General features: G+C 62.8%; 1 protein-coding gene across 2 annotated transcripts; it reads right to left on the bottom strand.

The window, feature by feature from the left end:
• Positions 1-1,265: 1,265 nt before the first annotated feature.
• Positions 1,266-21,953, bottom strand: LOC138818614 (anoctamin-9-like). 2 transcript variants are annotated; one of them, XM_070009586.1, is made up of 24 exons: positions 21,872-21,953; positions 14,677-14,754; positions 14,452-14,574; positions 14,180-14,325; positions 11,488-11,534; positions 11,345-11,403; positions 11,194-11,270; positions 10,968-11,102; positions 10,756-10,852; positions 10,547-10,607; positions 10,371-10,453; positions 10,025-10,129; positions 9,312-9,464; positions 9,208-9,244; positions 8,422-8,533; positions 4,040-4,097; positions 3,855-3,952; positions 3,619-3,761; positions 3,379-3,531; positions 2,696-2,843; positions 2,047-2,148; positions 1,868-1,961; positions 1,583-1,755; positions 1,266-1,494 (listed from the first exon to the last, which is right to left on the bottom strand). In XM_070009586.1, exons 1-24 carry the CDS (start codon positions 21,875-21,877, stop codon positions 1,467-1,469), a joined length of 2,316 nt encoding a protein of 771 aa, XP_069865687.1. In that variant the 5' UTR covers positions 21,878-21,953; the 3' UTR covers positions 1,266-1,466. The 2 variants fall into 2 exon arrangements, with proteins under 2 accessions (XP_069865687.1, XP_069865688.1); XM_070009587.1 differs by having other exon boundaries at positions 1,586-1,755.
• Between the last annotated feature and the right edge of the window lie 1,679 nt (positions 21,954-23,632).

Raw genomic sequence — 23,632 nt, 5'->3', positions numbered from 1 at the left:
GGTCGGGGGGGCCTCACCCACAGCCTGGGGGTCGGGGGGGCCTCCCTCACCCCACAGCCTGGGGGTCGGGGGGCCTCCCTCACCCCACAGCCTGGGGGTCGGGGGGCCTCCCTCACCCCACAGCCTGGGGGTCGGGGGGTGGGCCTCGCTCACCCACAGCCTGGGGGTCGGGGGGGCCTCACCCACAGCCTGGGGGTCGGGGGGGCCTCACCCACAGCCTGGGGGTCAGGGGGGGCCTCACCCACAGCCTGGGGGTCGGGGGGCCTCACCCACAGCCTGGGGGTCGGGGGGGCCTCCCTCACCCCACAGCCTGGGGGTCGGGGGGCCTCCCTCACCCCACAGCCTGGGGGTCGGGGGGTGGGCCTCGCTCACCCACAGCCTGGGGGTCGGGGGGGCCTCACCCACAGCCTGGGGGTCGGGGGGGCCTCACCCACAGCCTGGGGGTCGGGGGGCCTCCCTCACCCCACAGCCTGGGGGTCGGGGGGCCTCCCTCACCCCACAGCCTGGGGGTCGGGGGGCCTTGCTCACCCACAGCCTGGGGATCAGGGGGGGCCTCACCCACAGCCTGGAGGTCTGCGGGGGGCCTCACCCACAGTCTGGGGATGGGGGGCCTCCCTCATCTCACAGCCTGGGGGTGGGGGGGCCTCCTCGGGCCCCGGAGCAGGGACCTCCCTCAAGGAGAGGCCCCTCACCTGGAACATTCCAGACCCTGCCATTCTCTGGCCATCTAGCACAGAGCAGATGTGACCTGGAAAGCTTGTTTCTCCTGCAGCAGCAGGCTCAGCAGCCAACCCAGATAAGCTTGGTTTTATGACAGAAAGTTCTGGCGGCTGAGCCAGGGCCTCCAGGGGGATGGGAGCCCAGCTGAGGGCCAACTGGGCTGGAGGGGCCAGCCAGACCGCAGGGGACTGGGGGCTGGAGGGGCCAGTCGGGCCGCAGAAGGCCGGGGGCTGGAGGGACCAGCTGGCTGGAGGGGCCAGCTGGTTGCAGGGGGCCGGGGGCTGGAGGGGCCAGCCAGGCCTCAGGAGGCCGGGGAACAGGGGCTGGAGGGGCCAGCTGGCCGCAGGGGGGCGGGGGCTGGCAGAGGAAGGCCCTGAGAACTCTTCCTGCTTTGGCCTGCATGAAGCCCACACCCTGGCTCCATGGGAACTTGGACACCCAGAGAAATGGGACAGATGCCACAGGGACACCTGTGGCTCACCAGTGCCTCAAACACAGAACTCTAACGACGCAGCTATAGAAGGCTGCCCAGGGCTTCCTTGGACGTGCCAGGTATACCACCTTTATTCAAGGACTCCGATAACCACCCGCATGTACGCAGCCTCCAGGGCCACCCACGTAGACACGGGCCTCCCAGGATCCCACACCCGGGCTTTCTCACAGCTGCCACAGGCCGCGGTCAGGGTCAGGCTGTGGCCGTGGGAGCTGGTGCCCAGGTTCCTCTCCCCTTGTTCAGGGCTGGCTGTCTACACGTCTGTGCTCCTGGAGCTGGGCCTGCCGGAGGGTGGGTGGGCAGGTAAGGTCAAAGGGTGGATCCTCCGTGGACCTTCCCCAGCGCCTGCCCCAGCCCAGCCCGCCCTACCACATTTTCTGAAGCGTCTGGTTCTTCTCCTGAAGCGTCTCGTACTTCTCCCGAAGCGTCTGGTACTTCTTCTGAAGCGTCTGGTACTTCTTGTCTAGCACAGTGTTCTTCACCAACTGGGGGGTGTCCGGCACAAACCACGCCGCGATGAGCTTGACGCACAAGGCCACATGCTGCGGATGGGGGCCCAGGAGGCCCAGTAAGGACAGGGCTAAACAGGACCTTTGGGGGTCGGCGAAGAGAGCTGCCTGCCCGCCACCTCCACGTCTCCTCACTTCCGCTCACCTCGAAGAGGATGACGAAAGCTAGGCGGATGGCCAGGAGAAACCAGAACTGCTCAGAGAGGTTGTAGTCGTGGGCATTGCGGTAGTCCCGGTACCTGGAGGAGGAGGAGCCTGAGGTCAGGGGTCAGGAGGGCAACCCAAGGGCAACCTCGGGGGAAGGGTGAGAAGAAGGTTCCAGACCTGCACTTGGTCACGTTTTCCCAGCCCTCCTTCATGATTGGGTCCTGGAAGTCCTTGATGTGGAAAACAGACAGGCTGTGGTTCACATAGCCCTTGAGGCAGCTGCAAAGACAGGAGGGGGGCTAGCAGGGCCCCTGGGGCCTGAGGCACTTCTCAGAAAGTGGGGGGCTAGCAGGGCCCCTGGGGCCTGAGGCACTTCTCAGAAAGTGGGGGGCTAGCAGGGCCCCTGGGGCCTGAAGCACTTCTCAGAGACCCACTGAGTCTGGGGGACAATTGGAGCAGGCACTATGGGTGCTGAGTCTGCTGGGGTACCACCAACTGTCTCCCCCTCCCCCAGAGTCTGGGGAACACTCCTGGAGCTGCTCCAGGAGACCCGATCTGCAGTTGCCACGCTCCAGGGAAAGGAGCTAGGCATGGCTCTGCCCGGTCCCCTTGTGAACCACTCAGCGGCAGCTGTACTCCAGGACCTCCATCCCAACAGGCTCTAGCCGAGGGGCTAAAGGTCAGTGTGGGCAGGGCAAGGAAGCCCCAGCTCCAGCTGCACTATAGTCCCACATAGCACAGGCAGTGTCCGGCCATTCCCGGCAGGGAGGGCTTGGGCTCCTCGGGGCTGGTTTCTTGAGGGAACTCTCAGTGTTTGAGGCCTTACTCTTCTGTAGAGTTGGAGCCGGGGTGGCAGGGGCCATAGCGGTACTTGTAGACCATGCGGGGGATGAACTCAGAGGTGAAGGCGATGACCATCCCGTTGGTGATGACGGCCAGGACGCCAATGGTCTCCAGCACCTGCAGCCAGGTCCCTGGGCCGGAGCAGCGGGGAGAGGCTGTCAGAGCCGTGGCCGAGGCAGCCCCGCTCTGCAGCCTGGTCCAGTCCCCAGAGGCCGGCAGCCCGCCTGGCCGAGGGCCTGTGGCACTCTGCCCACGACACCCCAGTGCAGCAGTGGGTGAAGTTTCTCATTCGGAAGTCCCCAGCCAAGGCAGACACAGTGCTGTGCCTCCTGCAGTCCTTCACCCTGGCATAAATGGGGGGGGGGACACTGGGGGATCTTGTCCCCCATCTTCCTCCTGAACTCCTTAGCAGGACCTTTTGGTCCCAGGCACCCCCCCACCCCCCCGCCGGGGACTGGGCTTCCAGACTCAGCCCTAAACCTTGGCAGCCCCGTAGGCGGAACGGCTGTCTGGGTGGAGGAGTGGAGCCCCAGTACCATCAGGCACAGGCTTGAGCCACAACAGATGAGTGTGGTCGCAGGCCCCGCCGTGCAGAGCGCAGAGCCTGCAGCTGGCCGCTGCACCCCAGCACCTGCCCCCTCGGCCCACCCCGCCGGCCCGACCAACCGATGTCCTTGGCCTTGCGGGCCACCAGGCGCTGCTGCAGCCGGACCATCTTGATGGCGTCCAGGCGGATCTCCACCAGGTTGCTGAAGAGCGCAAGCAGCGGTGCCAGCGGAAAAGCGGCCACGAAGATGGTGGTGAAGCCATACTGGATCACTGTGAGGCGGACACCTCGGTGTGGGCCAGGGCTCGGAAGCCCCCTCCTCCCCACGTCCCCCTCCTCCCCCATGCCCTCCCACACACTCATTTCCATGAACTCGTCAAACAGGCTGAAGGTAGTAATGGGGTTCAGGAGGTAGTTGCGTCGCCACTCCTGCAGCTCAGGCTCGTGGGCCCCAAAGTTGCGCTTGACGGTCCACATGGTACGGCACTTGTGGGCCAGCCACCTGAGGGACAGGAGTGGTGAAGACCTGCAGGCGGGGGCGGAGGGAAGGGCAGGTGGGCGGGGCCGGGTGGGGATGGGCAGAGGCCTTCCTCACGGGCCCAGGTACTCCATGCAATTGCTCAGTGTTTGCTTCAGACCCATGATGATGGCCATCTGCACAAACAGGTCCATCATGCAGCCGCTGAGATGGCACTGTGGGGCCAGAGGAGATCAGGGGAGGGCTTCAGAAGGAGGGCCTGGACACGGGAGGGCCCGGACACAGGAGGAATCCACACTGACCTCCTCTAGCTTCCACAGACCCGCCAGGCGTGTGGACTTCCCAGGGTGGCCGTTGATCCTGGGGTGGAAAGTGAGGTGTGGGAGGAGGCAGGCCAGCACCCTGCTGAGGCCGCAGTGCCCGTAAGACAAACGACTGATACCTAACTCTCCTCCTGCGGGCCTGCCGGGCAGCACACACGCCCAGCCTCATCCTGAGAGCCTGCAGGGCAGCACACACGCCCAGCCTCATCCTGAGAGCCTGGAGGGCAGCACAAGCCCAGCCTCATCCTGAGAGCCTGCAGGGCAGCACAAGCCCAGCCTCATTCTGCAGGCCCTGCAGGGCAGCACAAGCCCAGCCTCATCCTGAGGCCCTGCAGGGCAGCACAAGCCCAGCCTCATTCTGCAGGCCCTGCAGAGCAGCACAAGCCCAGCCTCATCCTGAGGGCCTGCAGGGCAGCAGACAAGCCCAGCCTCATCCTGAGAGCCTGCAGGGCAGCACCAGCCCAGCCTCATCCTGAGGGCCTGCAGGGCAGCACAAGCCCAGCCTCATCCTGAGGCCCTGCAGGGCAGCAGACAAGCCCAGCCTCATCCTGAGGCCCTGCAGGACAGCACACAAGCCCAGCCTCATCCTGAGAGCCTGCAGGGCAGCAGACAAGCCCAGCCTCATCCTGAGAGCCTGCAGGGCAGCACAAGCCCAGCCTCATCCTGAGAGCCTGCAGGGCAGCACAAGCCCAGCCTCATCCTGAGGCCCTGCAGGGCAGCACAAGCCCAGCCTCATCCTGAGGCCCTGCAGGACAGCGCACAAGCCCAGCCTCATCCTGAGAGCCTGCAGGGCAGCACAAGCCCAGCCTCATTCTGCAGGCCCTGCAGGACAGCACACAAGCCCAGCCTCATCCTGAGGGCCTGCAGGGCAGCACAAGCCCAGCCTCATCCTGAGAGCCTGCAGGGCAGCACAAGCCCAGCCTCATCCTGAGAGCCTGCAGGGCAGCACAAGCCCAGCCTCATTCTGCAGGCCCTGCAGGACAGCACACAAGCCCAGCCTCATGCAGGCCCCACAAGCTCAGACACACTCTCCGGACAGGAGTGCTGAGTTGGTCTCTATCCCCAGAGAAACTGTACATATGGTAAGTTTATGTTTAAAGATTTCCTGTTTTCTGTGACATAATACTCACACCTGCACGCATACACACTACTAGGGACCAAGGCCCAAGTGTCTGTCTAGCAAGGGGAGAGGGAGGAGCTAGAGGGGAGAGAAGGGTAGTGGAGGAAGGGGAAGAGAAGAGGAGGGGAAGAAGGGAAGGAAAAGAAAGAGGAGGAGAAGAAGGGAGAGGGGAGGGGAAGGGGAGAAGAAAGGGGGAAGGGGAAGGAGAGGAGGAGAAGGGGGAAGGAGGAGGGGGAGGAAGGAGAAGAGAGGAGAGTAGTAAACGAAAGGGAGGAAAAACCGTGCAGGAGGGGAGAAAGGAGAGGAGAGGAGCAATCAGTCGCAGACAGTGGAAACTTGTGAACTGGCCCGGTGTGGTGGTGCACACCTTTAACCCAGCATGAGAGAGAGAAGCTGAGACAGAAGCTCTCGAGTTCTACACCAGCCTGGAAGACATGGGAAGACCCCGTCTTAAAAACAAACAAAACCTGTAAATAACCAGAATGAAATTCACATGAAATCTTGTGAGCTATATGAAGAAACTCTAATGTATTAAAGAATATAAAGGAGCCGGCTTTCAGTAGGAGAAGTCAGAGCTGCCCTGGGATACGGGAAGGTATGGCCCCCAAAGTCAGCCAGTCCTGATTCCTGAAACCTGTGGCAATGAATCTCAGTGATATGACCGATGGGATGAAGGCTGCCAATCAGCAGACCAATCCACAGAGACTTCAGAGTCTTTAGGATCTTAAATGGGGAAAGGAGTGGCCAACCAGGACTCAGCTTGACATGGCCAGGTTTTTTTATTTTGTTTTGTCTTGTTTTCCTTTGTGCCCATACTGGGGCTTGAACTCAAGGCTTGGGCACTGTCCCTGAGCTTTTGCACTCAAAGCAAGCACTCTACCACCTGAGCCACAGCTCCACTTGACAGTTTTTTGGTGGTTAATTAGAGATAAGAGCCTCACGGACTTCCCTGCTCAAGCTGGCTTTGAGCTACAGTCCTCAGACTTCAGCTCCCTGAGTAGTTAGGATTACAAGTTTGAGCCACTGGCACCTGGCTTGACATTGCTAGTTTTGGAGCCGGAAGAGACCATCATGAATCCTGGCAAGAAAGGCAAAAAAGCAGACTTTCCTCAAGCGTGCAAAGAGAGGCCTGTGGCACGTCGGGTTTCAGGCTCGAGTCATCGGAACCCCGGCCACATGAGCTCTAAGGCGATCATGCACTTGCGTTGTCACGGCCACTAGGCTGTGGTCACTTGGTACAGCGAATACAGCATTCTGGTCAATTCTTTCTAATGTTTTTTTGTTTTTTGGTCCGGTTGTGGGCCTGAACTCTGGGCCTGGGCGCTGTCCCTCAGCTCTTCAGCTCAAGGCTATCGCTCTACCACTTGAGCCACAGCGCCACTTCTGGCTTTTTTTTCCTTCTTATGTGGTGCTGAGGAATTGAACCCAGGGCCTCATGCATGCAAGACAAGCGCTCTACCACTGAGCCACCTTCCCAGCCCAATTCTCTCTAATGTTATCTGTATCTTTATTATAATACTAAAGCAAACCCTAAAATTTTGAGGCAGTTTGACAGAATGATTCAAAAGTTCATCTAAAGAATAAAGGTGGGGGCATGGAAATGGGGGGGGGGAAAGGATGAACAAATAGGGCAGTGGTACTCAGTGGAAACTGTTGAACTATAAAACTGTGGGTGAGGACAGGAGGGAAAAACTGGAAGAGACTTGAGGAAGGAGTGACATTGTCCAGAGAGAAATAAAAATAAAAGGAAAGTAAAAGAATGAAGGTGTAGGACTGGGAAAGTGGCTCAGTGGTAGAGCGCTTGCCTTGCATGCATTATGTGCATGCATCAGCACCACATAAGCAGAAAAAGCTGGAAGTGGCACTGTGGCTCAAGTGGTAGAGCGCTAGCCTTGAGCTGAAGAGCTGAGGGATAGCACCCAGGCCCAGAGTTCAGGCCCCAAAACTGACAAAAATTTTAAAAAAGAACAACAACAAAAAGAATAAAGGTGTAAATTACCATTAAAAAGGGGGAAAAAGAAAGATGGGCACCAGTACACCAGTAACCTTAGCTACGCAGGAGCTGAGATCTGAGAAACGAGGCTCAAAGCCAGCCAAGGCAGGAAAGTCCATGAGATTCTTATTTCCAGTTACTCACCAGAAAACCAGATGTGGCACTGTGACTCAAGTGGTAGAGCACTCGCCTTGAGCTGAAGATCCCAGGGACAGAGCCCAGGCCCAGAATTCAAGCCCCATGACCAACAAAAAAAAAAAAAGAAAAAGAGCCAGCTACCAATGGCTCACACCTATAATCCATACCACTCAGAAGACTAAGCATTGGAAGATTGCAGTTTGAAGCCAACCCTGAGAGAAGAGTCTGTAAGACTCCAATTAACCAGCAAGATATTGGACTGGAGGCATGGCTCAAGTGGTAGAACACCAACCATGGCCAAGAAAGCTAAGCAGGAGTGGAAGGCCCTGAGTTCGAGCCGCAGAGCAGGGATCTCAGTGCAGCCAGCTGCAGCCTGGTGGTGTGAGGTCCAGGGGAGCTGCGTGGAGCCCACGGGCTTCCCAGCACAGGACGGCAGTGGACCGCGCAGAGGGGACGGCTGCTCACAGAGAAATGGACACACGGGCTTCTGCATTCCCACAGCACCTCTACGTCCTCATGAATCAAGGCTGCCAGACCACAAGCATCTAAAGTCAGTCATGGCCAAGGTGCTCTCACGGTGGGAAGGATGGCGTGAAAAGCAGCAGCCACAGATCTTGTGGAAAGCTCACTGGGGGGGAGGAGACCTGCCCTCTGAAGATCTCTCTCTTTCCAACAGGACCAGACACAGCAACTGAGGAGCTGAGCTCCAGAGCCAAACTTTCTGCTTCACCACCTATTGGATGTGTAACCCTGAGTTTCTTAACCAAGCTAGGCCTCAGTGGCCTCATGACATGAGGCTAAGACAACACTGCGCCTAGACTCAATGATCTGATGACCGTGAAGAGCCAGTGGGCGCATGGGATGGGAACAAGCCGTTATTATAAAGCCCGTCCCATCTGCTAGGAAGCCAACTCCGAGATGAGCGGAGCCCGGGACCGCGGCCGGAACGCCTGCCAGGGCCAGCCCGACCGGCCTTGGCTTTCCTGCGGGGCTGGGCGCTGGCCCTGCGCCGCGGCGCCCTGCGGCCTTTCTGCCTCTGTGGCGCTGAGGCGTGGAACCCAGGCCTGGCTGCCCGCGGAGCCCCGCCCAGCCCTGCGGCCGCCCGCGCACCTGCCCAGGATGAAGGCGATGTAGATGAGCGAGGAGAAGTGCACGAAGAACTGCAGGGCGAAGAACTTGACGGTGAACTTGCTCTCCCGCTCCGAGAAGGTTCTGGGCTCCTCTGCAAGGAGACGCAGCGCGCTCGCCCGCCGTCCCCCCGGCCCCCAGGACGTGATCTGGCCCCCCCGGACGCACTCCCGCCCCCCCACCCCCCAGGACGTGATCTGGCCCCCCCGGACGCACCCCCGCCCCCCCAGGACGTGATCTGGGCCCCCCGGACGCACTCCCGCCCCCCCTGCCCCCCAGGACGTGATCTGGCCCCCCCGGACGCACCCCCGCCCCCCCAGGACGTGATCTGGCCCCCCCGGACGCACTCCCGCCCCCCCTACCCCCCAGGACGTGATCTGGCCCCCCCGGACGCACCCCCGCCCCCCCAGGACGTGATCTGGCCCCCCCGGACGCACTCCCGCCCCCCCCACCCCCCAGGACGTGATCTGGCCCCCCCGGACGCACCCCCGCCCCCCAGGACGTGATCTGGCCCCCCCGGACGCCCCCCCGCCCCCCCAGGACGTGATCTGGCCCCCCCGGACGCACCCCCGCCCCCCAGGACGTGATCTGGCCCCCCCGGACGCCCCCCCGCCCCCCCAGGACGTGATCTGGCCCCCCCGGACGCCCCCCCGCCCCCCCAGGACGTGATCTGGCCCCCCCGGACGCACCCCCGCCCCCCGCCCCCCAGGACGTGATCTGGCCCCCCCGGACGCACCCCCGCCCCCCCCAGCCGGGGCCTCCTCTCACCCAGGTCGCAGAGCTTCAGGGCCATGAACCTGTTGACCTGCCGGGAAAGGGCGTCATACGCGGGGCTCGCGGGGCGCCTCAGCCCCGCTCCTCGGCTCCCCTACCTTGGTCATGAGGACAATAATCACATAGTGGACCAGAGCTCCGGTCACCACCACCGCCGTGGTCACCTGCTCGCCCAGGAAGCTGCTGAAGAGGGCGGCAGCCAGCACTCGGTAGACAACCAGCACGTGGGCCATGCCGATAATGAGGCAGATCTGAGGGTGGGCAGCGGTGGGCAGGCCGGGGTGGGCTGCCTGGGGCGGGCTGGGGCCGCTCTGCGGTCCTGCCCCGCTCTGCGGCCCCGCCCCGCCCCGCCCCGTCCCTCGCTCCGCCCCACCCTCGCCCCGCCCCGCCCCTCGCACCACCCATCGCCCCGCCCCGCCCTCGCTCCACCCCTCACCTCGCTCCCCTCGCCCCATCCCGCCCTCGCCCCGCCCCTCGCCCCGCCCCACCCTCGCCCCGCCCCTTGCCCCGCCCCGCCCCTCGCACCACCCATCGCCCCGCCCCGCCCTCGCCCCGCCCCCGGGCTGCCCCTGCCCTCCCCCCTTGCTCCGCCCCTCGGCCCGGCCCGCCCCTCGCTCCGTCCCTCACTCTCTCGCCCCGCCCCTTGCCCCCGCTCCGCCCCCTCACTCCACCCCACCCCGCTCCACCCTTCACTCCGCCCCTCGCCCTCTCACCCCGCCCCTCGCCCTGTCGCCCCGCCCCTCGCCCTGTCGCTCCGCCCCTCGCCCCGCCCCCTCACCCTCTCGCCCCGCCCCTCACTCCCTAGCAGTACCATGAACAGAGACAGGACCAGGATGATGGTGCTTCGCAGGTAGGAGTGTTGATGAAATCGGAGCTTATATTCAGGGCAGTTGATGAGCTCAAGAGCCATCTCTTCCTGGGGAGAAGGCACAACACGCCTCAGACACAGCAGGAAACACCTCCAACAGGGGTGGACACGCTCAGACAGGAGAGAACCACTGAATGGGGGACACAGCTCAGACATGGGGTGCACGCTTCAGACACAGGAGGGCATGACAGTGCCAGGCCTTCCTGCGGTACCCAGCTCAGACGGCGGCCACGGTTTGGGCCACAGGGCCCTCGGGGTGCCGATGACCCTTGTTGCTGGCCTGCCTTACCTGGTCTTCATCCCAGCTGTACAAGTCCCAGTTCAGGACCACCTGTGCTCGCTGCCGCTTCCAGATCTCTAGGAACACTGTGGCTGCAGTGGAGACAAGAAAGCACCGCAGATGACCCTGCAGGGCCTCGGGCTCAGGCCGGCCCTCAGAACGGCGCAGAAGGCTAGCGGACTCACCCCACACAGCCATGAAGAAGGCAAACAGCACCGTGCCGTCGTTGTCGAAGAGGTGGGTGAGCTGGGGAGAGGCACAGGCTGTGCTAGGCCTTCACCCGTGCCCCAGGGAGGGGGCCTCCAGCTCTGCAGAGCACCCCGGTTCCCGTCTTCCCACCCCCACCCCTGGGCAGACACACCGCGCCAGCCCGTGCCCTAGGTTTGCAGCAGACCTTCGCAAAGGTGCAGGTCTCCGAGAGCACGTGGAAGCCTCCGGTGTGTTCCCCCACGGGGCACATGACAACGCTGTGGGCCTCGCAGACCTCCTTGCTGAGGGGGCAGGGGTGGGGCTGACACTGATTTTTCCCAGATGCCAGGTCGCGCTGGGGCCCTGTCCCCATCCCAGCCCACAGCCCTAGCCTCCAGTCCCCAGCACCTGGCCTACCTGATCTGACTGGCATCAAACAGGGTGAATCCACTCAGGAAGACCACGAGGCCCATCAGCGCCGCGGGCACCAGCATGTAAGTGTACCAGCCGAGCCACGCGAAGTACAGCGCCACCTTCTCGCCAAAATACTTCCTACAGGCAAGCCACCCTGTGGAGGCCTCCCCTCCTCTGGGCAGCCACAGCCCCGCTGGCGGGCCCTGGGGTTCCCCGGGGGCAAGGTTACCTGATTGTGTCAATCGGCTGCTTACGGAACATGCTTCGCCACCGCGCCCACTTCTTCAGCTCTTCCTGCCTGTGGACCTAGGTGACAGACGTTCGCTGGGGTCTCACCCTCCAGCCCCAGACCCCAGCCCCAGAGCCGGCCCACCTCTCACCTTGTGCAGGGCAAACCTGGCTTTAAAGACCCCGCCTTTCACCAAGTCCTCGAAGGAGTCTGGGGGTCACAGGCCTGTGTCAGGGGGCGGAGGGCAAAGGGGCTGCCTGTGCCCTGCCTCCCATCACCTGCCCTTAGCCTCACCCCCGGCGGCTGTCGTGCGGTTCAGGAGAAAGTTCACAATTCGGATTCTGAAACCCAAGGGTGAGGTCAGGGTCCGGTCCCGCTGTCCCATCCGCCACTCAGCCAGCCCGGCCTCCCTCCCCCACCCCCCCCGTCTCAGCAGGGCCCCCATCTGGGCCCTGAACCCACAGATCAGCCGGGGTCCCACTCACCCTTCTGAGAGCCGCTGGGGGTGGGATGCTGCCGGGGCCCTTCCCCACCCCCACTCCTGCTGTCAGCCCTGGCTCCCAGAGCCCCCGCCTTTCAATCCTGCGCCCACCTCTGAGCCCACCACATGCCAGAACAATCCCTCTTTACCCCCAGTGAGTCATTTTACCTACGTGGGGGCTGAGGCTCAGAGAAGCTGGGTGACATAGCCATGGCCACATTGCCAGGCATGGGGCTGCAGAGGCGCAGTGGAGGGCATTTCCTGGCTGTACCTCGTGTGTGTGTGTGTGTGTGTGTGTGTGTGTGTGTGTGTGTGTGTGTGTGTGACTCCTTCCATGAATGCACAGATTCTCCAAGCCTGAACCTCTAGGCTCCCACCAAGCGGCCTGCTCTTCAGGCTGTCTCTTGTTGCTCTTGCTGGTCTCAGCGGCTCTGGGACCCACGATCTGATTCCAAGAGCACCCTCTGCCCATGCCCTCTGGCTGGGCTCCGGCGGAGCCCTGGCACCTGGCAGGGGTGGGGACCGGGACGGGAAATGCCAGGGCAGGTAAGTGGTGGAGCTGGGACCTCTCCCTACCAGGCTTCTGTGCAGACGTGCAGAGAGGGGCCTTTGAACTAGAACGGAGGGATTTGTGGGAGATGCTGGCCTCTGTAAGTCCCGCCCACTCCCCTCACTTCACACCTAGCTGGGATTCTGTGTCCTCACGAACAAAGTCAAAGGTGTCCTTCAGAATGCTTCAGTAACAGAATCATCATTATACCTTGTCACACATGGAAACTGGGGAAGGGTGGTCGCATGAGGGGTGGGTCAGAACCTAGGGCCTCGACCCTCCGAGGCTGAGCGGAGCCAGAACTCAGCACAGGCCATACTGTGCCCATGCCAGGCCCAGGGCTGAGGGCACTCTGTCTGTACCGGGTCTGGGGTGAGGTCACTCTGTCTGTACCAGGCCCAGGGCTGAGGGCACTCTGTCTGTACCGGGTCTGGGGGTGAGGTCACTCTGTCTGTACCGGGTCCGGGGCTGAGGGCACTCTGTCTGTACCGGGTCCGGGGCTGAGGGCACTCTGTCTGTACCGGGTCTGGGGCTGAGGTCACTCTGTCTGTACCAAGTCTGGGGGTGAGGTCACTCTGTCTGTACCGGGTCTGGGGCTGAGGGCACTCTGTCTGTATCAGGCCCGGGGCTGAGGGCACTCTGTCTGTACCGGGTCTGGGGGTGAGGTCACTCTGTCTGTACCGGGTCTGGGGGTGAGGTCACTCTGTCTGTACCGGGTCCGGGGCTGAGGGCACTCTGTCTGTATCAGGCCCGGGGCTGAGGGCACTCTGTCTGTACCGGGTCCGGGGCTGAGGTCACTCTGTCTGTACCAGGCCCAGGGCTGAGGTCACTCTGTCTGTACCAGGTCTGGGGGTGAGGTCACTCTGTCTGTACCAGGTCCAGGGCTGAGGGCACTCTGTCTGTACCAGGTCTGGGGGTGAGGTCACTCTGTCTGTACCAGGTCTGGGGGTGAGGGCACTCTGTCTGTACCGGGTCCGGGGCTGAGGGCACTCTGTCTGTACCGGGTCCGGGGCTGAGGGCACTCTGTCTGTACCGGGTCTGGGGGTGAGGTCACTCTGTCTGTACCGGGTCTGGGGGTGAGGTCACTCTGTCTGTACCAGGTCTGGGGGTGAGGTCACTCTGTCTGTACCGGGTCTGGGGCTGAGGGCACTCTGTCTGTACCAGGTCTGGGGGTGAGGTCACTCTGTCTGTACCAGGTCCAGGGCTGAGGGCACTCTGTCTGTACCAGGTCTGGGGGTGAGGTCACTCTGTCTTTACCAGGTCTGGGGGTGAGGTCACTCTGTCTGTACCGGGTCTGGGGGTGAGGTCACTCTGTCTGTACCAGGCCCGGGGCTGAGGGCACTCTGTCTGTACCAGGTCTGGGGGTGAGGTCACTCTGTCTGTATCAGGCCCGGGGCTGAGGGCACTCTGTCTGTACCGGGTCCGGGGCTGAGGGCACTCTGTCTGTACCGGGTCCGGGGCTGAGGGCACTCTGTCTGTACCAGGTCTGGGGGTGAGGGCACTCTGTCTGTACCGGGTCCGGGGCTGAGGGCACTCTGTCTGTAGCAGGTCTGGGGGTGAGGTCACTCTGTCTGTACCGGGTCTGGGGGTGAGGTCACTCTGTCTGTATCAGGCCCGGGGCTGAGGTCACTCTGTCTGTACCGGGTCCGGGGCTGAGGGCACTCTGTCTGTACCAGGCCCAGGGCTGAGGGCACTCTGTCTGTACCAGGTCTGGGGGTGAGGGCACTCTGTCTGTACCAGGCCCAGGGCTGAGGTCACTCTGTCTGTACCAGGTCTGGGGGTGAGGTCACTCTGTCTGTACCGGGTCCGGGGCTGAGGGCACTCTGTCTGTACCGGGTCCGGGGCTGAGGTCACTCTGTCTGTACCGGGTCCGGGGCTGAGGGCACTCTGTCTGTAGCAGGTCTGGGGGTGAGGTTAGAGCACTCCCAGTCCTGGCTCTGGACGCAGCCTCTCACCTTGTGGTGGCCTCGACTGGCTCAGACTTGGCGAGTTTGTCACTGGGGGTTGGACCCTCGGATTCCATGAGGAGAGTTTGGTACAGGTCAAAGATCCTATTGTCTGCTCGAATCCCGAAATACACCTGTTTCCCGTCTTCCACCACCTGGGGAAGCCACATGGGAACCTGTTCCCTTCACCTGCAGCCGGGACCTGTCCCCGGGGGCTGTCCTTGCGGCCCTCGGCCCGTGATGCCCCCCCTCAGGCTCCGGCCTGCAGGACACACGCCTACCTTGAAGTGGAAGCCCTTTCTCTGGAGCTGCTCCAGAAACTCCTGCTGCCTCTCCTGCTTCAAGCTTTGCTGAGGATGCCAATCAGCCACCAGGACATAGTCCCATTGCTCAGTCGCCTCAGCCTGGAGGAAGGAGGGAAGGAGATACGGGACCGAGGCCCGGTACAGGACAAGAGGAGCAGCGTTGGGTGGTGGCACCAAGCCCCGGAGGCCCAGCTGACCCACCTGAAGGGTGTGGCTTCTCTCCACCAGCGGGAAGCTGTCGGCCTCCGCCCCCATCAGGACCTGGAGGCTGTCTTCACCCTGGAGACAGAGAGGGGCTGGGGTCTGTGGAGGCCCCCTCCTGCCCCCTCCAGCTCCGAGGGGTACGCCTCCACCCCTGCGCAAAGCTGGGGTCGGGGCGGCCAGAACCGTGGAAGTGAGGCTGATACTGAGGAGGTGACACAGAAGTGAGAGTCACACAGAAGCAAGGGCACAAAACAGATGCAGACAGAGTCCGCGCGGGCGCACCGGGAGAGCCGCTGGGCTGGACGGGGCGGGGGGGTCACGGACACAAAACAGATGATGCAGAGTCCGTGCGGGCGCACCGGGATTGCCGCTGGGCTGGATGGGGTGGGGAGGGGGGCGGGGGGGTCATGGACAGCCCCGCTTCTAACGCAGCAGAAGACAGAAGCAGGCCGTCACAGGGCAAGTCCCCGGGAGCAGCCGCCACGGGAAGACGGGCAACCTTGCAACAGAAGATGGGGCGGTGGCAGGAGGCGCCAGTGCCCACACGTGAGGAGTCGGGCAAATCATCGGCCGGGGAGCCAGGAACGCTGCTCTGGCCTTGCACACCCTTGCACACACAGTGGCCCACTGAGCGGCGGGGCAGTCCCCAGCCACGCCTGGCCTGTCCGCCCTCAATGCCGCGGGCCCGGGCGCCCTGGGCCGTGCTCAGGCAGCCGCGCCCCCAGCCCATCGGGGCAAGGTGAGGGAAGCAGCTAGGGAACCACAGATCTTCCATCAAGCCTTCTACGAAACGGACATCCCCCTCCTCCTCCCGAGGGGCAGACACCCTGACCTGACCACGTGAGGAAGGCCGGGTCACCCGAGAGTCACTGGACATCAGGGACCCCATGGGATGTGGGCGCTAGGACAAGGTCCCCTCACCCCATATAAGGAGGACCATGGACCATGGGCCATGCACAGGCACAGAGGAGCTCCACAGGGGCAGCCAGGGCAACAGGGACTCCCTACACCCAGGACTGGGCAGCCAGGGTGCTGAGCATGGGCGATGAGGCCGGTGGGGGCTGAGCACCCGTGCACCCCACAGCTCACAGCCAGTCTGAGGCCGGTGGGGGCTGAGCACCTGTGCACCCCACAGCTCACAGCCAGTCTGAGGCACCCCACAGCTCACAGCCAGTCAGACGTCAGTGGGGGCTGAGCACCCGTGCACCCCACAGCTCACAGCCAGTCTGAGGCACCCCCACAGCTCACAGCCAGTCTGAGGCACCCCCACAGCTCACAGCCAGTCTGAGGCCGTCTCAGAAAACAAACTTTTTATTTTTTTATCTCTTTTTCTGTTCTCTTGTGCTATTTATTTCTAATGACTTTCAATTGGGAGAGAGCGAGGGCAGGGTAACACTGTCCAAAAAGAAATGTACTCTTTACCTGACATAACTGTCACCCTCTGTGCATCACCTTTATAATAAAAATAAAAAAATTTAGCCGGGCACCAGAGGATCACGGTTCAAAGCCAGCCAGGCAGGAAAGTCCATGAGACTCTTATCTCCAATAAACCACTCAGAAAATGCTGGAAGTACTGCTGTGGCTCAAGTAGTAGAGCAGTAGCCTTGAAAACAAAGAGGCTCGGGGACAGCACCCAGGCCCTGAGTTCAAGTCCCAAGCCTGGCATAAATAAATAAAGTATAATAACAACAAAAAGAAAATGACTTTCAGATGTTTACCTGCAATGTAATATACCAATTTTATAACAGTAAACTGAAAAGCAACCAACAGGCAAAGCTGTGCTTTTTTTGTTAGTTTTCTTTTGAGACAAGTCTCTGTGTGGTACCATGCCTGACTCTGTGTGTGTGTGTGTGTGTGTGTGAGAGAGAGAGAGAGAGAGAGAGAGAGAGAGAGTGTGTCCTGGGGCTTGAACTCAGGGCCTGGGCAATATCACTGGGCTTTTCCCCTCAAGGCTAGTGCTCTACCACTTGAGCCCCAGCTCCACTTCCAGCATTTGGTAGTTAATTCCTGACTGGGCTGGCTTTGGACGGTGATCCTCAGAGCTCAGCTACTTGAGCTGCTAGAGTTACAGGTGTGAGCCACCGCGCCCAGCCACTGCCTCATTTGTTCAGGAATGTTCTTAAACGGGATAAAACTGCACCACAAAGGAGGTGGCCGTGGCAGAACGGGAGCAGTGGGTGCTGTGAGTCCCTCCTGCTGCGGGCTGCGAGCTGCGTGCTTTATCCTCCGCAAACAAGGTGCCTGAGTGCTGAAGCTGAGGGAGAGCAGGGCTGCCTTCCTGAGGTGCTGGGTCCTGCAGAGCGGGAGGGGGGGCTGCCAGGCAGGCCAGGGAGGGCCTGCCTCAAAAGAGTGCCTGGCAGGAGGGCCGGGGCTCTCCACAGGCCCCCAGCCACCCGCTCTGCGCTCTGCGGACCTGTGGACTCAGGCTCTCGCTCTGCCTGCTGGCCCCCGCGGCCCCCTTCCCCGCCCGCACTGCCCCACCCAGCTCCTGCCCCCCCCACCCCAGCCACATTCCTGCTGCCTCCTCCAGAGTTTCCGCAGACCGCCCCAGCCTGTCCAGCCTCAAGGCTGCCGGTAAAATGTGGGCCACCCAGTCACATTTCCATTTCAGATCAACGCCAAGGGCTTCTAGGGTATCTCAGTGACGGTCTGGGTTAGACTTGCAAAACGACATTTGTCTCAGGTTCAACTGAACCAAGCTCCTCTTTGCTTTGTCCTGCTGAGTCTGCAGCCTCCTGGAGCCCCAGATCCACGCACACCCCGGAGGGCACAGCTCCCGAGCAAGGCTGGCTCTGCCCCGCCCCCCCCATGCCCCCACAGACGGGCAGCCCCGCGGCCACTGGCTCTGCCCTGCCCCACGGCCACTGGCTCTGCCCCGCCCCCCCCATGCCCCCACAGACGGGCAGCCCCGCGGCCACTCTGGGCCGATCTAGGTGTCCATGGGTTTTCGTCCTGTTCCTCACCCTCTGCCCAAGTCCTGTCTTCCCCCCGCCCTCTCCCGATTACACCCCAGACTACTGGCCACTCCCAGCCTCCCAAAGTCAGCTCACAGACACCTGTGCCCAGGTGTGGCACCTGCTAGCCGAAACTTCTCCCGTCTGGGATCAGGGGAGAAACCAAGCTCAGTCAGACCCAGGGGAGGGGCGGGGCACCCTCGCCTCTTCAGGGAGGAAGGAGAGCCATCAAACAGGTCAGGCGGCCCGGGACCAGCCTGCCCCCTGGTCCCCAGCTGGGCAACAGAGTTCAAGTGGGTGTCGTGTGCGATGAATTTGTTAGGGAAATGGATATTTTTCAGTTATAGTTATGTGTGTGGTATATTTACTTTGGTTCTCATAAAAACATTTACTAATTATTTATAGGACACATAGCACATGCTCTGGTCATAATCCACACATCTATTGTATGTGCTTCTTGTTAATTCTTTTTAAAATGGTTATGATAAAGGTGGTATGGGTTTGGCCGTTCCACAGGTCAGGTAATGAGCACGTGTCTTTCTGGACAGTGTCACCCCTTCGTCTCTCTCTCCCGGTTTGGGAAATGGAGTCTTACGAGCTTGATTTCCCTTGTCATTCCCTCTCGTCCGGGGCCCACACATCAGGAAGCAGGGGTGTTGAGGCAGATCCTGCCAGCCCAGAACCCTAGGCTGGACAGGACTTTGGAGCCCAAATCACAAGGGAGCCTGGGTTCTTCACCCTCGAAGGCCTGGGTGAACGACTGTCCTGAGCTCAGCTGCCCTCAGCCACCTCCCCGCCACAGGCCAGCCCGCACAGGTCCCGGCCCTGAAACTCCGCTGCCCCCACACCCCGCGGTCTCTGGTCTCCTCCCTGGCCACAGCCCAAGCCTCCTAGATCATCTTCCCAGCTGAACTCCTAGCTCTGGTCCCCAGCCTGACACCATGAGCTTCTCAGCACTGCCCTTGGGGTCTTCACAGGGTGAGGGGGCGAGGGGCTGGGCTAGCCTGAGCCCCACCCAGCTGTGCACGCGCGTGGGCAGGTGCGTGTGGGCAGGTGTGCACACGTGCGTATGCGCGTGGTGCACCAGTGCTGGGGACTGGACTCGGGGCCTCTTGCCCTCACTTAGCTTTTTCACGTAAGGCTGGTGCTCTGCCCCTCAAGCCGCATCTCTCCTTCCAAGTTTTGCTGGTTATTGAAAACAAGCGTCTCTCAGATTTGTCTGCCCAGGCTGACTTCAAACCAGGGTTCCCAGACCTCAGCCCCCTGAATAGCCAGGATGGCTGGTGTGAGCCACGGCGCCCAGAGGGTAGACAGCGTTGTGCAGTGGAGGCAATGTCCAGGACCTACGTCCTCATCCATAGCGCCGGCCACCCACCCACCGACGCCCAGGGTGTGGGCTCGGCCGGGGCCTCAGAGGCTGGTGCAGACCAGGGTCAGCATTCGGGCTCAGGCAGACGGCTCGGCTGTGGCCAGTCGTCCAGAGACTCGGTTTCCTCATCTGTACAGTGGGGTGATGTCACCCCACTTTGCAGGCAGAGAGGTGGACGAAGCCACGTGTCCAGCCCCTGGAGTTTCCTTCATCGTCTCTGTCCTTCCTGCCCTGGGAATCATGGGACCCATCCCACTGGGTGAGCCCACGCGTTCTACGTGAAGAAGCTTCTGGAGACACCGCTCCCAGGGACTGTCCCTCCTGAGGGTCAGGAGCCCGCCCCAGCCCGGCTCGGGCGGCCGACCTCCCGCCTGGCCTCCAGGTCCGGGCTGGCAGGGGTTTGGCTGCCGCCCGGCCGGCCGGACCTCCCTAGCCGCACACCGAGGGACGAGTCCTCTCCGCTGCGTGGCCCCTCACCTGAGGCCGCACCCAACCTGCCGGCCAGCACTCCTGGCCCTCTGGACGGGGCCCTAGAGCATGCGGCAATTTCACCATCCACCAAGGGCACCATTCCACGTCACAGTGCCCAGCACAGAGGCCGCTCATGCCCACCCTCCCCCAGGCTCTGATTCCCCAGGGCCTCCCCCACCTGCCCCCTCCCACCTGCCCCCCTCCCACCTGCCCCCCTCCCACCTGCCCCCCTCCCCCCACCTGCCCCCCTCCCACCTGCTCCCCTCCCCCCACCTGCCCCCCTCCCCCCACTTGCTCCCCTCCCCCACCTGCTCCCCTCCCCCCACCTGCTCCCCTCCCCCCACCTGCCCCCCTCCCCCCACCTGCTCCCCCACCCTCCCACCTGCCCCCCTCCCCCCACCTGCTCCCCTCCCCCCACCAGCTCCCCTCCCCCCACCTGCCCCCCTCCCACCTGCCCCCCTCCCCCAACTTGCTCCCCTCCCCCCACCTGCTCCCCTCCCCCCACCTGCTCCCCCTCCCACCTGCTCCCCCTCCCCCAACTTGCTCCCCTCCCCCACCTGCTCCCCCACCCTCCCACCTGCTCCCCACCCTCCCACCTGCTCCCCCACCCCCTACCTGCTCCCCCACCCTCCCACCTGCTCCTCTTCCCCCACCTGCTCCCCTCCCCCCACCTGCTCCCCCTCCCCCACCCTCTCCCCTGCTCCCCCTCCCCCACCCTCCCCCCTGCTCCCCCACCTTCCCCCCTGCTTCCCCACGCTCCCCCCTGCTCCCCCATCCTCCCCCCACCTGCTCCCCCACGCTCCCACCTGCTCCCCCTCCCACCTGCTCCCCCACCCTCCCACCTGCTCCCCCACCCTCCCACCTGCTCCCCCACCTTCCCATCTGCTCCCCCATGCTCCCACCTGCTCCCCCTCCCCCCCGCTCCCCCACCTTCCCATCTGCTCCCCCACACTCCCACCTGCTCCCCCTCCCCCCACCTGCTCCCCCACCCTCCTCCCTGCTCCCCCACCCTCCCCCCTGCCCTGGCTCTCCAGAGTCCTCGCATCCGACCCGCCATTCTCCCTCCAGCAGCCACCGTCGGTCACCCCAGCCCATCCTTTCCATGTCTGCCCCTTGCTCATCCCCAGATACCAACCAGGCAGCTGGCTCTGTGCTGCCAGAGGGGAGTGGGCATTGTGAGCATGCCTGGGTGCTGGGTCACCGGGTGTCCACCCAGCAGGCACCGGTGCCCAGAGCTCGGCCTTTGGCGGGGGGCAAAAACGTGGGGCAGCGCTCCTCGGGGACAGAGTGTGCGGGCCCGGCCTGGGGGCCCCACCCTCAACACCCTCAAGGCCGCAGCCATCAGCACTCTGAACGCCGGTGGTCACAGTTCCCAGGGACCAGTTTCAGTACAGTCCCGGCAAGGACTCAGTCCTCACCACATCTGAGGATTCCTAGGCCCTGCTCCCGGTGACTCACTGGCAGCAGCTCTGTCCTCCGCACAAAGGCCAAGGGCTGAGACTAGAGGTGGGCGGGACCCAGATCAGGGAGAGTCACTCTGGGGGTTCGGAGGCTCGGACCAGAGCAAGGGGTGGAAAGAATCAGCAGGTGGGTGTGATCAGACCATGGGGGGAGCTGAGACCTCAAATCCTCTGGATCTCTAAGGACCAGAGTGCTCACCCCAGCCAATGGAGACTGTTCCCTCTCCTTCCCAAGCCCCCGGTCTCTCCATCTCCAAGGCACGGGGTGGTCAGGGGACCCTAGGTCATGCCAAGTAGTCAGGGACCAGAGCCGGGCCCAGGGGGGCCAGGAGGGGCCTGGCAGGGCCAGAGGGAGTGGCTGCTGACGAGGCCCACGCCTGAGCAGAGTGCTGAGTGGAAACTTGGTTTCACTCTCGGCCTCTCCGATGGGCTCTGCCCTGCTGCCCAGCGCCCGGCACTGGCCCCGGGAGAGGAGCAGAATCTCTCCCAGGGGGTCGCAAGCCCTTGCCCTAGCACGCTCACCCCCAGGTCCCACCAGCCAGCCTCTGCCTACAGCAGGGCCCCAGCGACAGAAGGCCCACTGTACGCCAGCCTTGACCACCCTGAGCCTCCGCCCAGGCCGGCCCTGACCCCTGGCCTCTCTCCCCAGCACTGCTGCTGTCCGGGAGGCTCAGCATGCGTACTACCCCACGTGCCCTGAGACTGTAGCAAAGCCATCGCAGGGCACACACAGACGTCCAGCCCCGGGTTCCCCGGACCTGGAAACCGGGCCCTGTGGGTCTGCCACAACTCCAGCCTGCTCCATCAATCCCGAGTCCACTCATGGCTCTGACCACCCTCTCCCAGGCTGGCCAGGCTGCCAGGACCCCACAGACGCCTTCCCGGGAGGTGGAGAGGCGGGAGGAGCCGCAGGTGGGCCTGTGCCGCCCCGAGCTCACCTGCATGCTGGCGCGCTCTCTGTGTCTGGGGTCAGCGGGAGGCTGTGACCCCCATGCAGGCGGGCTAGACGGGCTTCCACGTTCCCGGTCTCCTCCTCGACTTCCGTGTGCGTTCACTCCTCCCTCTTGCCCTGCCACACCCCAGGTGTTCTGGGAGGAGCTAGTGTTTGCCAGCTGCTACCACAAACACAGAAGCCCCCTTCCAGCCCACAGGAGCTCAGACACCGTTCTGGAAACCAGGTCTGGGCGGGACCAGGCTGGACGAAGCCTCTAGACTCCCCTGGCCACCCTGCTTTCTTCCTCCTCCCTTCCCTACAGAAGACATCTGGCTATAAGATGGGGTGCAGGGCACCCCCTGGGGGAAGCAGGTGTCCTAGGCTATAACAGAGACAAGCGCGCCCTCCCTCCCCCAGGACACCTCCGGATCAGCCCGACCCCTCCCCGCAGGTCTGGTCACCTCCAGATCAGCCCGACCCCTCCCTGCAGGCCTGGTGTCCATTCTGCAAGAGGAGAGGAGGGAAGGGCAGTGGGTGGGATGCTCAAGGCCCCCGTGGTCTCCGGCCGGTGTCCTGACAGCTGGGGACCTGGGGGTCTGCAGGCGACCCTAAGGGTGCAGGTCCACCCATCCCGGTCTCCAGCCGGGGCTGCAGCCCAGCTGGCACCGCAGCAAAGTCGACTCCCGGTGGCCCGAGGACTGACCTGTCTTGACGCAGAGGCCAGGAGAGGTGAGGGCGAGGGGCGGTTCCAGAAGGTGCTGGACAGACCAGGAGGCCTGGCAGACGGACGCTGGGAAGCTGGAATGCGGGGGGGGGGGGGGGGGGCTCAGCACTGAGACCCCAGGGCAGAGGAGGGCCCTGCAACCACGCGAGCTGTCCAGCAGAGGGCGCCGGCAGCGCCGTGGGGTGCCCGCAGCCCCTGCAGTCCCGGGGTGCTATGGAGAGCAGGGGCCCTGTGAGGTCACGGAGGTCACAGGGCACAGCTGTGAGTTGGGGACCAGGGGCCCCTGGGTGTCTCGGGTGTTGTGGGGTGAGGAAGCGCCTTGGGGGGTCACAGGGCGTCATGGGGGTTGGGGGCACCCGCAGTGCCAGGGAACGCTGTGGAGACAGGAGCTCCGACTTGGTGAAGTCTGCCCAGGCTTCTCAGAGGGCCAGCGCACCCCCCCCTCGCCTCTGCTTGGGGTCCTCCCACAACAGACACCAGGAATGAGGGATGCAGTAGCAAAGGTGGACCCAGGAGGACAGAGCTGTGCAGCGGAAGCAAATCAGACCAACACCGGAGCCCTCTGATGACAGACAGGCCTAGCCGCGGCTCAGACACGCTAGTGCATTGTGCTAGCCTGTAAACTCTGAGCCGGGCACCAGTGGCTCGTCCCTATACCCCTAGCTACCCAGGAGGCTGGGATCTGATTGTGATTTGAAGCAGTCAGAGCAGAAGAGTCCCCATGAGACTCTTACCTCCAGTGAACCACCAGAAAACCAGAAGTGGCTGTGTGGCCCAAAGTGACAGAGCGCTGCCCTTGAGCAAGAGCTCAAGGACAGCGCCCAGGTGCTGAGTTCAAGCCTCATGACTGACAGAAGAAAGAAAAGAAAGAAGGAAGGAAGGAAGGAAAGAGAAGGAAGAAAGGAAGGAAAGAGAAGGAAGAAGGGAAGGAAGGAAGGAAGGAGAGAAAGAAAGAGAAAGGAAGGAAGGAAGGAGGGAAAGAAGGAAGGAAGGAAGGAAGGAAAGAACGAAAGAAAAAGGAAGGAAGGAAGGAGGGAAAGA

The sequence above is a fragment of the Dipodomys merriami genome, unplaced genomic scaffold (genome assembly GCF_024711535.1).
Source record: "Dipodomys merriami isolate MVZ:Mamm:240054 unplaced genomic scaffold, mDipMer1.0.p SCAF_78, whole genome shotgun sequence".
NCBI lineage: Eukaryota > Metazoa > Chordata > Mammalia > Rodentia > Heteromyidae > Dipodomys > Dipodomys merriami.
Note: the sequence above shows the minus strand (reverse complement) of the source record. Positions and strands in the feature narration are given on the sequence as shown.

What these genes read in the sequence shown, in the direction of transcription:
- LOC138818614 (XM_070009586.1), bottom strand. An exon ending in CTTTCGTCATCCTCTTCGAG is followed by an intron (nt 1,756 to 1,867) that starts GTGAGCGGAAGT and finishes CCCCATCCGCAG; the next exon opens with CATGTGGCCTTGTGCGTCAA. An exon ending in CAGACGCTTCAGAAAATGTG is followed by an intron (nt 1,495 to 1,582) that starts GTAGGGCGGGCT and finishes ACCCTCCGGCAG; the next exon opens with GCCCAGCTCCAGGAGCACAG.